A 13,229-nucleotide genomic window follows, 5' to 3' on the forward strand; every position below is an offset into this window, starting at 1 on the left:
TCCACCGTTCAGAAAACCGCTCTTTTATTTAGACCACTTTTATATGCACTGTGTGAATATTTGCATTGGCTGATTCAGTTTTTTTTTTTTTTGGCCCTGAAATGTGCCATGTGTTTCTTTCCGCTCATCTCCCAGCTAATCATCAACAAGAGACAAAATTTCTAGGCACATTCCTAATGCTTTTACACAACTCAGTAAGAGACAAGTATTGTTATTCTCATTTTGTACATGTTCAGACTGAGGCCCAGAGCCCTTGAGTAATTTGCCCCGAGTCACATAGTGTGTAAGTGAGTTATCCAAGCGTTAAACTTGGTCAGTCTGTGGGCTCCAGACCTCTATTTCCATGCCATGCTCTGCTGCTGGGAGGAAAGTGAGGTCATTATCTTGCTCACTGGCATTTCCCCTGATCCTAGCACAGTGACTGACACACAGTATAAACTCACAACTAAATGTCAGATTGAATTTCCATAGTGCCTTAAAATCCTGCATTCATGGTCCTCAACAAATGATGGCTTCAGAAATCTAATTCAGGAAGATAAAGTTTATCAAGGGGCTGTATAAAGTGTTATCTTAAAATGCATTTTCTCTGAAATGTTATGAGTTGGTTTTTCTAGATCTACAAAATTTCCATCAATATGATATATAAACAATCCAAATTTATATAAATATTTTTATGTTCCCCAGCTAGTGGGAAATAGCATGGTATTTTAGAAAGAGCATTGGTTTCGAGACCAGAGTTTGAATCCTGCTTCTGCTTCCCAGTTGCTGCTTATCTTGAGCATATTGTTTTACAACTTTGAGCCCCTTTGTTTCTTTAACTGAAATAAGGATAACATGACTTACAGATTTCTTCTGAGAAACAGAGAATGTGCTTTCAGTATTGCAAGTAGATACTTAATACATATTCATTTAGGTAATAAGAGGCAGTGTACCATAGTGGTTAGAAGTCAGACTGCTTTTCCCCATTCCAGTTGGTACAGTAATTTTTTTCTTTCTCTGCTTTAATTGTTCTTTTTCCCCCTTGTCCATTGGTTGGCTGCTCCATGTCTCAACATCTAGTTCGGATATGACCTCTGTAGTTTTTCCTGACCACCACCCCAGGACAGAATTCTTGGTGCTTCTGTTTCCTTCTGTTCTGTTCAGTCACTCAGTCGTGTCCGACTCTGCGACCCCGTGGACTGTAGCCTACCAGGCTTCTCCATCCATGGGATTCTCCAGGCCAGAATACTGGAGTGGGTTACCATTTCCTTCTCCAGGGGATCTTCCCGACCCAGGGATTGAACCCGGGTCTCCCGCATTGGAGGCAGACGCGTTAACCTCTGAGCCACCAGGGAAGCCATAGCTAATGTTTGTTGAACACTTACTAGCTACTGTGTCCTCTTCTGAATCTTTGACGTGGTAATTCATTTAATCTCCTGTGGGGAAGAGGCACTTTTTTCTTTTACAGATGAGGAAATTGAGGCCAAGACAAGGGTTAAACAACTGTCTCATGGTCCGCACAGCTAGTACACGATGCAGCCATCATTCAAGCCATGCAGCCCCTGGGTCTTAACCACAGACTTTTGCTGCTGTAGTTCCTTCTCCTTGATCGTGTCTAAGCTTCTAATAACATGTGCCAGAAACATTTCTTTTCCTACAACAATCCTTCTAGGAAGATGTTATCTCCAAAATGCTATCTCCTTGCACTTGATTGCCATGCAGAACTCAGCTGTTGCCTCAGGCTCACCTTTTCAGTTTTCTTTTACAGTGTCTAACTTGATGGCTTCATAGTTTACTCTTTTGCTGTGTTTCTCTTCCTTTTTCTTGCTTCATTTTGGCTAAAATACTCCCTTCGAGCTGGTAAGCACGTGCTCACCTGTTGTCACTTGTGGTGTCCGACTCTTTGCGATCCCATGGACTGTAGCCAGCCAGGCTCCTCTGTCCATGGGATTTTCCCGGCAAGAAGACTAGAGTGGGTTGCCATGCCCTCCTCCAGGGAATCTCCCCCACCCAGGGATTGAACTGCATATCCTGTGTTGCAGACCAATTCTTTTCTTGCTGAGCCATCAGGGAAACCCTAGCTAGTAAGCATGGATAAGAATAATGCTTATCCCAGATAAGCAGAGATCCCAGAAACTGTAAGATAGTTTGGAAATAAAATGGAGATAGCATCTTCCTTGAAGGATCGTTATAGGAAAATAAATAAGTTTCTAGCACATGTTATTAGAAGCTTAGACATGAGCAAGGAGGATGAACTACAGCAGCAAAAGTCTGAATTTAAGTTTCTGTGTTGAAGGACTGAAGTTGTTTAAACTACTGGAAGGTTCTTACAGAATCTCCTTTGTTTCCATAGAGTTTCACCTAGTTCCTGATTATTATCTATTTAACTAGCTTTTCTACAGGGACCAGCATGTGTAGTATACATTAAAAATGCTTTTCAGTTTTATTGTTTTTCTTTTGCTTATTTATTCCTGTTAGAAAAGATTGTTTTGTTTGCCTTTTAGGCTTGGGCTTTCCTGGTGGCTCAGATGGTAAAGAATCTGCCTGCAATGCGGGAGACCCGGGTTTGATCCCTGGGGCGGGAAGATCCCCTGGAGAAGGGAATGGCAACCCACTCCAGTATTCTGGCCTGGAGAATTCCATGGACAGAGGAGTCTGGCAGGCTACGGTCCAAGGGATCACAAAGAGTCGGACCTGACTGAGCAACTAACACTTTTACACTTTGGCTTACTTTATTTCGATCAGTTGATAACTTAAGGAAGCATTTGTGGCTTCTCTTAGGAACCTAATGACCATATTTAGCATGATTTTTATGGCAGAGCTTGTAGAGTTAAAATTGTAAGTAATGGATAATTTTGAATCATTTTGTGGCTAAGGCACATGACTAAATGACGTGTTTGTTGGTAATTTTTGTATTTACTGTGAATGCTGCATGGCATATATATAACGCAGCAAGGTCATCTTTCCCTCTATGTAAATAGGAAGGTGGGATAAGAATAAATTAACTACATAAAGTATGTGTACTGTCTGAAATGGTCTCTAACTTTTTATAACTAAAAAAGTTAAAAACAAGTCTTTGGAGAAAAAGAAACACAAGTTCTTCCCTCCCCACCTCGCTCCCAAGCTCCTTTTATGTTTTAAAAGAGCTAAAGCAGTCAAAAATCTGAGGTATGAATTGTAAAATTCTTAATGTATTGTTTTTGATATTAAAAGGAAGATGTAGATTCATTCATGAAACAGCCTGGGAATGAGACTGCAGATATTGTACTGAAGAAGCTAGATGAACAGTACCAGAAGTATAAGTTTATGGAACTCAACCTTGCCCAAAAGAAAAGGAGGTAAGTGTAAAAATTTCTGAGTTTTTAAGATTAATATTACGTCACTGAAACTTTCGAAAGATTGAGATAATTTGCAGACAGATAAAATGTCTATGTGTTGAATATTCAGTTTTATGAATTTTTATAAATGTATCCATTTCTGTAACCACTGCCCAGATAAACATATGGAGCATTTCTGTCACCCAGGAAGTTTCCTCCCAGCCCTTTGTGGCCAACCATGCCCGCTCTTAGAGACAAACACTGTTCTGATTATTTTCACCATAAATTAGTTTTGACTGTTCTTGAGCGTCATATGACTGGAACCATATAGTAACTACTCTTTTATGTCAGGCTTCTTACACTTAGTATAGTGGTTTTGAGAGTCATCATCCATGGTACTGTGGATGGTACTAATAAATTAGTTTCTTTTTAGTGCTGAATCATTTTCCACTGTATGTGGGTTTACCACAGTTTTTGTCTATTTTTATCTATTAGCTTATTTAATGGACATTTGGGTTGTTTCCCCATTTGGTTTTAAATCTTTGCATGGGCATATATTTTCATTTCTCCTGGATTATTATCCAAGAGGTAGAATCACTGACTTGTACGGTAAGTATGTTTAATTTTATGAGAAACTTCCAAAAATCCTAGGTGGCTCTAGCATATTCTACGGCCACATTACATTATTACATTACAGCAGTATTACATTATTGCAGTTATTATATATAATTATAATTGCATTATATGCAATTATTGTTGTATATTACATTATAGCAATGTATGAGAGTTCCAGTTCTTTAGTCTCGCCAGCACTTGCTGTTGTCAGTCTAAGATGCTATTGAAAACATAACAGAATGAGTATTGAAGTCCTTATTCCATAGCATCTAGGATCATAACATCCTAAATGTCTACTTCATTTTTTCATTTTGCCGATGAGATGGCAGACCCACAGAAGTTATGCCTTTCCCAAGATTTCATAACTAATAGGCTTGGGTCAAAAGTATTCTCATTTTCAGTCCTTTATTCTCCTATATTTTTATAGTAGCTTATGCAGTCAATTCACTGTAATACTTACGGAGACCTGCTATACACATGTGCCAGCATTCTGATGTCAAATATTATGGAGTTCCTAATAGGTGCCAGATACTGTTTTTGGGTAAAATACCAATATCTGCTTTCAGTAGGGGTGTAGTCTAGTGCTATGATAGGTATGTAAATAAAAGAAGTACACAAAATACAGCAGTTAAGGTGCTGTGGTACAGAGTGATGAGTTAGCAGAGGGGAAGGGGTGAGCTGCAGGGAGACACAGGGGTTCAGGGGAAACTTCCAAGAGGAGCAGATGGCTGTGTAGAATGTTGAAGGCTGGTTATGAGCTTAGAAGCAGACTAAAGGGAGGAAGGGTAGTCTGGGTGTGAGGGTACCACTTAGGCAGAGATACAAAAGTTGTTGTTTAGATGGGAATTCCTTTCTTTTTTAAAATGGAAACACTGAGGGCATCCTGTTTGACTTACCATTTAATTTGAATGTTCTTTGATTTAACAGTTTTTTTCTTTCCTTAATAGTTAGTGCTTTTCGTATCCTATTTAAGAAATACCCCAAGTTCATGAGGGTATTCTCTTTTTGTTTTATTCTCAGAGCTTTATTGTTTATCTCACACTTCGATCTATAATCTGTGGGTTATTCGGAAGGATGTTGCTAAATTTCACAGCAGTTGTGGGCTTTTCAAGTATGTTTGTTTGCCCTTTCTGTGTATTATACATTGATAGTTGTCTCTGCGGTCTTGTTCATAATCAGGTTTTTCTTCTGTTTCTTTCTTTTTTTGTTTTGGTAATACTTTCATAGGTTTGTGTATGGTTTCTCCATTAAGAGGCAGGTAGTATCTAGTTCTCTCCTACGATGATACTTAATTCCTTGATGCATTAATGATGAGTCGCAAAATGCTGATATTCTAATTCAGTTATTTGTTTTTTATTTTTTAATAAGCTGGCATGTTGCTGTAAACAGAAACGTCCCTTCATGTGCTCTTTGGTAAAAGTGTCTGTAAGAAATCGGTTCACCTCTCAGTTTGTCCCCGGCAAGGTTAGCCCTGTAGTCCCTGTCACCTCAACAGCTCTCTGCTGTCTGGCTGCAAAGGAAGTGTGTATTTTCCCTGGCTACTTGAACAGTTAGAAGCACACGTGTTGGGTCTGCTGCCATCTCAACCTGAAACAATTTCTATCCTTTTTTCTTTTTAGGCTTTTTACTCTGTTTCTTTAGGTACATGCAGTTTGAGAATTATGGAGTCTTCTTGCTGATTTTAAATCCATGTGAAATAATGCTTCTTGTTTTAGTCAGTTTTGTTGGAAACTTAGAACTACTTCACCTTTGTTTTGGCTAACATTTTAAAACAATCTTGTTGGAGTATGTTGATTTATAATACTGTGTTTCTGCTGTATAGCAAAGGGAATAAGCTACACATATACATATATCACTCTTTTTTAGATTCTTTTTCCATATAGGTCATTACAGAGTTCCCTGTGCTATATAGTAGGTCCTCACTAGTTTTCTGATTTCTGTAAAGTAGTGTGTATATGTCAGTACCAATTTTTGAATTTATCCCTCACCTTTTATTTCCTCCCTAGTAACTATAAGTTTGTTTTCTCCATCTGTGAGTCTGTTTCTGTTTTGTAAATAAGTACATGTGTACCTTTTTTTTTTTAGATTCCCCATGTAAGCAGTGTCATGTGATATTTGTCTTTCCCTATCTGACTTAATTCACTCCATCATGATGTCATTCCTTTCTATGGCTGAGTAATATTTCATGGTACATATGTAATGCATCTTCTCTATCCATTCCTCTGTCCATAGACATTTAGGTTGTTTCCATGTCTTGGCTGTTATAAACAATGCTGCCATGAACATTGAGGTGCATGTATCCTTTTGAATCATGGCTTTCTCCAGATATATGCCCGGGAGTGGTGGCTCACATTTTCTTGGTATATCTTCTCCGATGCTTTTTCTTTGAACTGTTTTTACTATTTATATTTAAGGGTGTTCCATGTAAACAACATATGGTTATTTTTTTAAAAAATCCAACCTATCTTTTTAGATAAGCTCATTTTTCTTTTTGGATACTTTCAAGATTGTCAGCTCTTTTGTTTTCAGTTCAGTACAGTTCAGTCGCGTCTGACTCTTTGTGACTGTATGCACTGCAGCACGCCTGTCCACCACCAGCTCCCGGAGCTTGCTCAAACTCATGTCCATTGAGTTGGTGATGCCATCCAACCATCTCATCCTCCGCTGTCCCCTTCTCCTCCTGCCTTCAGTATTTCCCAGCATCAGGGTCTTTTCCAATGAGTCAGTTCTTCACATCGGATGGCCAAAGTTTTGGAATTCAGCTTCAGCATCAGTCCTTCCAATGAATACAGGAGTGATTTCCTTTAGGATGGACTGGTTGGATCTCCTTGCCGTCCAAGGGACTCTAAAGAGTTCACCAACACCACAGTTCGAAAGCATCAATTCTTTGGCAATCAGCTTTTTTATGGTCCAACTCTCACATCTATACATATTGGAAAAACCATAGCTTTTGACTATACGGACCTTTGTTGGTAATGTCTCTGCTTTTTAATATGCTGTCTAGGTTGGTCATAGCTTTTCTTCCAAGGAACAAATGTCTTTTAATTTCATGGCTGCAATCACGATCGCAGTGATTTTGGAGACTCCCAAAATAAAGTCTGTCTCACTGTTTCCATTGTTTCCCCATCTATTTGCCATGAAGTGAGGGACTAGATGCCATGATCTTAGTTTTTTGAATGTTGGAGTTTTAAGCCAGCTTTTTCACTCTCCTGTTTCACTTTCATCAAGAGGCTCTTTAGTTCTTCTTTGCTTTCTTCCATAAGGGTGGTGTCATCTGCATATTTGAGGTTATTGATATTTCTCCTGGCAATCTTGCTTCCAGCTAGTGCTTCATCCAGCCCGGCATTTTGCATGATGTACTCTGCATATAAATTAAATAAGCAGGGTGACAATATACAGTGTTGTATACTCCTTTCCCAATTTGGAACCAGTCCATTGTTCCATGTCTGGTTCTTAATGTTGCTTCTTGACCTGTATACAGATTTGTCTTTTTTGAGGCTATCTTTCTTAAATTCTTTCTTAACTGACCTATATTCAGGTTCCTGTAGCCATGGATACCTGTGTGGATCACTTTTATCCATAGAGGAGTTTGCTTTGGGGGAGTTGTGCATCTATATCAACCTTGGACCTCTTGAACCCTGTTCCTAGTTCTTGCACTTAATATGTGAGCTCCCAGCTGAAGTGTGAGTCAGAGGCCCAGGCTCAGGTCTCCAGCTGGTATTGGCACATGCCTCGAGACACATGCTTTTCTGTAGTCCTCACTGCTCAACTCAAAGCCTTTTCCAGTTTTATTCTTATCGTATTTTTCCCCCTGAAAGTTCACTTACCTCTGTGATACCAGCTATGCAACAAAATTACTTCTGTGGTTGATTGTTTACAGCAGTTGGCTCCCTGTAGTGTGGATATTAACCTTTTCTTTACACATGTTGTTTGTCTTTTCTTGCACCCAGTCATTTAAATTTACCTTCAGCTGTATGAAAGTTACTTATTATTTCATAATTTTCGTGTGGTGGTCTCTTTAACACATTAATTTTTATGTGCTTTTATAAATTTCTGTAACTGGAAATTTTGTGATTATCATTTTTTTGATCATCTGTTAAATTTTTTCCTTTTCTCATTCTGGGATTCATGTTAATGTGAATGTTAATTAACTCTTCTGATTCTGCCTTCCCTTTCTGTTTATTGTTTTTTTTTTTCTGCTGACTTCAGTAATTTTGTCTTTTGGCGATTAAATGGATTGCTATCCATGAGTCCTTTATTTCAGCCTTTACATTTCTTATACCTAGTATTTTTGCTTCTTCTTACAGCTGCTTGTTTCTTTTCTATATTACCAGTATCCTGTCTTGCCTTTTTGAGGTATTTAAAAATATTCACTGTATAATCTTTTAGTATTTGGATGGCATCACCGACTCCGTCTTCATGAGTTTAGGTAAACTCCAGGAGTTGATGATGGACAGGGAGGCCTGGCATGCTGTAGTCCATGGGGTCACAAAGAGTTGGACATGAATGAGCAACTGAACTGAACTAAACTGCATTTGTTTCATCCGGTAGAGGTCGTTGAGTTTATTTTCTTTATTTTATTTTGTAGTTGAGTTTATCAGATGACCATTTTTTCCCTTGTCAGCTCATATTCCTTCAGAAGTATCCTTTCCCTTTGGCCAGTAATATGTGTGGAAGTGGGAGTGAGTAATTCAAGTCCTTCCTGATGGGCAGAGTTTACACTCTGTGGCATGGCCATCAGACAAATGCTCCTTCTCCTCAGCCAAGTGCCTCAGACTCTGGGAGATTCTTTCCATTTCTTTCTCTTTGGTTTCACTGGCATCTCCCCTGGGAGGACAATGGGGAGAACAGAACTACTAGGGGCCAGTACTTTCCTCTCAGTCCTCAGTCTGACTTTCTCCCTGCCTCTGGCCAATTGTATTGTTTTTCTGCCCTGTTACAGTCATGGGGTAGGTAATGTGATTCACGTAGGGCAATTTAGAGGGAAGAAAATCAACTAGAAATTTGCTCTTTAGCCTTAAATGCTCCTCCCTTTGAAGACTTGATCTAGTTCCCTTCTAGTTCCCTTCTGTCTCTCCTCTCACCTAGAAATTTCCATTGTTCATAGAATAACAAAGACCTAGAACTGACCCAAATGTTCATTGACAGAAGAAAGGATGTACAGGTTGTGTTATATTTGTAAATGTATATTACACAGCAGTGAAAACGGGTGAACAACTCTTAGGAATTTGACTGGGTTATAAAGCAAACACCAGAAAAATGCAACTAACATGAGCCCATTTGTATCAAGAAACTAGCCAAGAATATATTGTTTAGGAATACACGTAACTGTAATGAAACTATTTGAAGAAGTAAAAAAGGGATGATAAACACACAGTTCAAGAGAGCTGCTATTTTTTGGGACAGAGTAGCATGGGGAGGAACCAGAGATCAAATTGCCAACCTCTGTTGGATCATAGAAAAAGCAAGGGAATTCAGAAAAACATCTACTTTTGCAACATTGACTATGCTAAAGCTTTTGACTGTGTGGATCACAACAAACTGGAAAATTCTTAGAGATGGGAATACCAGACCATCTTTCCTGTCTCCTGAGAAACCTGTATGCAGGTCAAGAAGCAACAGTTAGAACCAGATGTGGAACAACAGACTTGTTCAAAATTGGGAAAGGAGTACATCAAGGCTATATATTGTCACCCTGCTTATTTAACTTCTGTGCAGAGTACATCACGTGAAATGCCAGACTGGATGAATCACAAACTGGAATCAAGACTAGAAAAATAGCAACCTCAGATATGCAGATGCCAAACTAATGGCAGAAAGCAAAGAGGCACTAAAGAGCCTCTTGATGAGCGTGAAAGAGGAGAATGAAAATGACTTACAACTCAACATTCAGAAAGCTAAGATCGTGGCATCTGGTCCCATCACTTCATGGCAAATAGATGGGGAAAAAGTGAGAACAGTGGTAGATTTTATCTTCTTGGGCTCTAAAATCACTGTGGATGGTGACTGCGGCCACAAAATTAAAAGACACTTGCGCCTTGGAAGAAAAAGTGTGAGAAACCTAGATAGCATATTAAAAATCAGAGACATCACTTTACCAGGGATGTCAGCAGTTTTTCCAGTAGTCATATATGGATGTGAGGGTTGGTCCATAAAGATGGCTGAGCAATGAAGAATTGATGCTTTCAAATTGTGATGCTGTAGAAGACTCTTAAGAGTCCCTTGGACAGCAAGGCGATCAAACCAGTCCATCCTGAAGGAAATGAACCCTGAATATTCATGGGAAGGACAGATGCTGAAACTGAAGCTCCAGTCCTTTGGCCACCTGATATGAAGAGCCAACTCATTGGAAAAGAAACTGATGCTGGGAAAGATTGAGGGTAGAAGAAGGGGGCAATAGGGGATAAGATGGTTAGATGGCATCACTGACTCAGTGGACATAAGTTTGAGCAAACTCTGGGAGATAGTGAAGGACAGAGAAGCCTGGTGTGCTGCAGTCCATGTGGTCGCGGGGAATCAGAACAGATATGACTTAGCGAATGAACAGCAAGGGTGGGGAGGGTGTATTGCTCAGACATGCGCAGTGGCCTTGGTGGTCTAGTTCCTGAGATGTCCGGAGTTGCAGCTGCTTGATTGATTGCTATGCTTCATAACCTGTATGTTACATGTAATATCTACATGTGCAACAGTATAACATAGAAATCATTTCTATGACCAAAACAATTAGATCTGAACACACTAATGTTACATGTCTATCAGATACTATACACATGAACACGTCTACATCTTTCTCGCATTTACCTATATCAGCATAGGCAAAGAAAAGCAAAATTGAGAGATCTATGACATCTGTATTGAATCGTAAAGAGTTCACAGAACACTAGTCTTCACGCTGTGCTTAAAAAAAAATGCTAAATGTGTGTTTCTCGACTCTTCACTGGGTTGTCTTGCCAGATGGTGATACTATTTTTCAAACAGCTGACTTCTGTGACACATTTCCCAGGTCAGTAGCACAGATTGTAAAGAAGTTTGCCGTGCTAACCTTGTTCACACGTACTGTGACTTCCTTTATATGATTCAGGAAGTACATGTTCATTATCATATTTAGAATATATTTACATGCTGATCTCTAATAATATTTAGTTGCATGTCTTCTGAAAGAACCACAGCTTTATTTTTAGTCCGTTTTTAGTCCATTTGGTTACAAATTACACTGTGATTTAACAGGACTCCCAGAATAGTTTTGCACATTTTCCCATGTGAAACACTTGAAAGCCTTGGGCAGCTTCTAATCATCAAAAACAGAAAAGCTAAAAAGGTCTCATTCTGTATTCTGAGTTTGGCTTTGAGTGTTTTCAACATATTGTTACCTCTTGTCAGTGAGAGTGACTTCATTTGGGAATCAGTTGCTAGTAGTTTTTAAAAATTATTTTGAATAGGCTTTATTTTTAAAGGCAGTTTTAGTTTTGTAGCAAAATGGAGCATAAAGTACAGAGGTTTCCTATTTAGCCCCTGCCCCTACACACATATAACCTTCCCATTATCTATACCTTTTACCAGAGTGGAACATTTGTTATAGTTGATGAACCAGTATTAATATGTTCTTACTAAGGTCCATAGTTTACATTAGGGTCCACTCTTATGTTGTACATTTGATGGGTTTGAACACATGCACCATGACATATCTGTCATTATAGTGTCATACAGAGTAGTCTCACTGCCATAAGAATGCTCTGTGTGTAATATATTCATCCCTCCCTCCCCTTCCTAAACCCCTGGCAACCAGTAATGCTTTTACTGTCTCCATAGTTTTGTCTTTTCCAGAATGTCTTACAGCCAGAATCCTACAGTATGTAGTAGCCCTTTCAGGTTGGTTTCTTTCATTTAGTCATATGCATTTAGGCTTCTTGCATGTCTTTTCATAGCTTGATAGATCATTTCTTTTTAGCAGTGAATGTTATTCCATTGTCCAGATGGACCACAATTTATTTCTCCGTTTGCCTACCAAGGGCATCTGGGTTGCTTGCAAGTTTTGGCAATTATGAATAAAGCTGCTATAAGCATTTGTGTGCACTTTTTGTGTGGACCTGAGTTTCCAGCTCCTTTAAATACCAAGGAGCATAATTGCTGGATCGTATGGTAAGAATGTATTTAGTTTTGTAAGAACCTGGCAAACTGTCTTCTAAAGTGACTATACCATGTTGCATTCCCTCCAGCAATGAATGAAAATTAACATTGCTTCATATCCTCACCAGCATCCAGAGTTGTCAGTATTCTGGATTTTAGCCATTGTAATAGGTGTGTGCGGTAGTTTGAGCATTCTTTGGCATTGCCTTTCTTTGGGATTGGAATGAAGACTGACCTTTTCCAGTCCTGTGGCCACTGCTGAGTTTTCCAAATTTGGTGGCATATTGAGTGCAGCACTTCCACAGCATCATCTTTCAAGATTTGAAATAGCTCAACTGGAATTCCATCACTTCCACTAGCTTTGTTCGTAGTGATGCTTTCTAAGGCCCACTTGACTTCACATTCCAAAATGTCTGGCTCTAGGTCAGTGATCACGTTATCGTGACTATCTTGGTCGTGAAGATCTTTTTTGTACATTTCTTCGGTGTATTCTTGCCACCACTTCTTAATATCTTCTGCTTCTGTTAGGTCCGTACCATTTCTGTCCTTTATCGAGCCCATCTTTGCATGAAATGTTCCCTTGGAATCTCTGATTTTCTTGAAGAGATCTCTTGTTTTTCCTATTCTGTTGTTTTCCTCTATTTCTTTGCATTGATCACTGAGGAAGGCTTTTTTATCTCTCCTTGCTATTCTTTGGAACTCTGCATTCAGATGCTTATATCTTTCCTTTTCTCCTTTGCTTTTCCCTTGTCTTCTTTTCACAGCTATTTCTAAGGCCTCCTCAGACAGCCATTTTGCTTTTTTGCATTTCTTTTCCATGGGAATGGTCTTGGTCCTTGTCTCCTATACGATGTCACGAACCTCCGTCCAGAGTTCATCAGGCACTCTGTCTATCAGATCGAGTCCCTTAAATCATTTCTCACTTCCACTGTATAATCATAAGGGATTTGATTTAGGTCATATCTGAATGGTCTGGTGGTTTTCCCTACTTTCTTCAATTTCAGTCTGAATTTGGCAATAAGGAGTTCATGGTCTGAGCCACAGTCAGCTCCTGGTCTTGTTTTTGCTAACTGTATAGAACTTCTCCATCTTTGGCTGCAAAGAATATAATCAATCTGATTTCGGTGTTGACCATCTGGTGATGTCCATGTGTAGAGTCTTCTCTTGTGTTGTTGGAAGAGGGTGTTTGCT

The 13,229-nt window shown here is 39.2% G+C and overlaps 1 protein-coding gene across 2 annotated transcripts in view; it reads left to right on the forward strand.

Moving 5' to 3' along the window:
• VBP1 (VHL binding protein 1) overlaps positions 1–13,229 on the forward strand; it is a 79,669-nt gene that overhangs the window by 56,776 nt on the left and 9,664 nt on the right. For both annotated transcript variants that reach the window (XM_055437701.2, XM_055438688.1), the window contains one exon: positions 3,193–3,317. In XM_055437701.2, coding sequence (XP_055293676.2) covers positions 3,193–3,317 — 125 coding nt within the window. The remainder of the gene's footprint in view (positions 1–3,192; positions 3,318–13,229) is intronic.

This window comes from Moschus berezovskii, chromosome X, assembly GCF_049115385.1.
Source record: "Moschus berezovskii isolate FMDL1 chromosome X, NW_MosBer_1.0, whole genome shotgun sequence".
In the NCBI taxonomy this organism is placed as follows: domain Eukaryota; kingdom Metazoa; phylum Chordata; class Mammalia; order Artiodactyla; family Moschidae; genus Moschus; species Moschus berezovskii.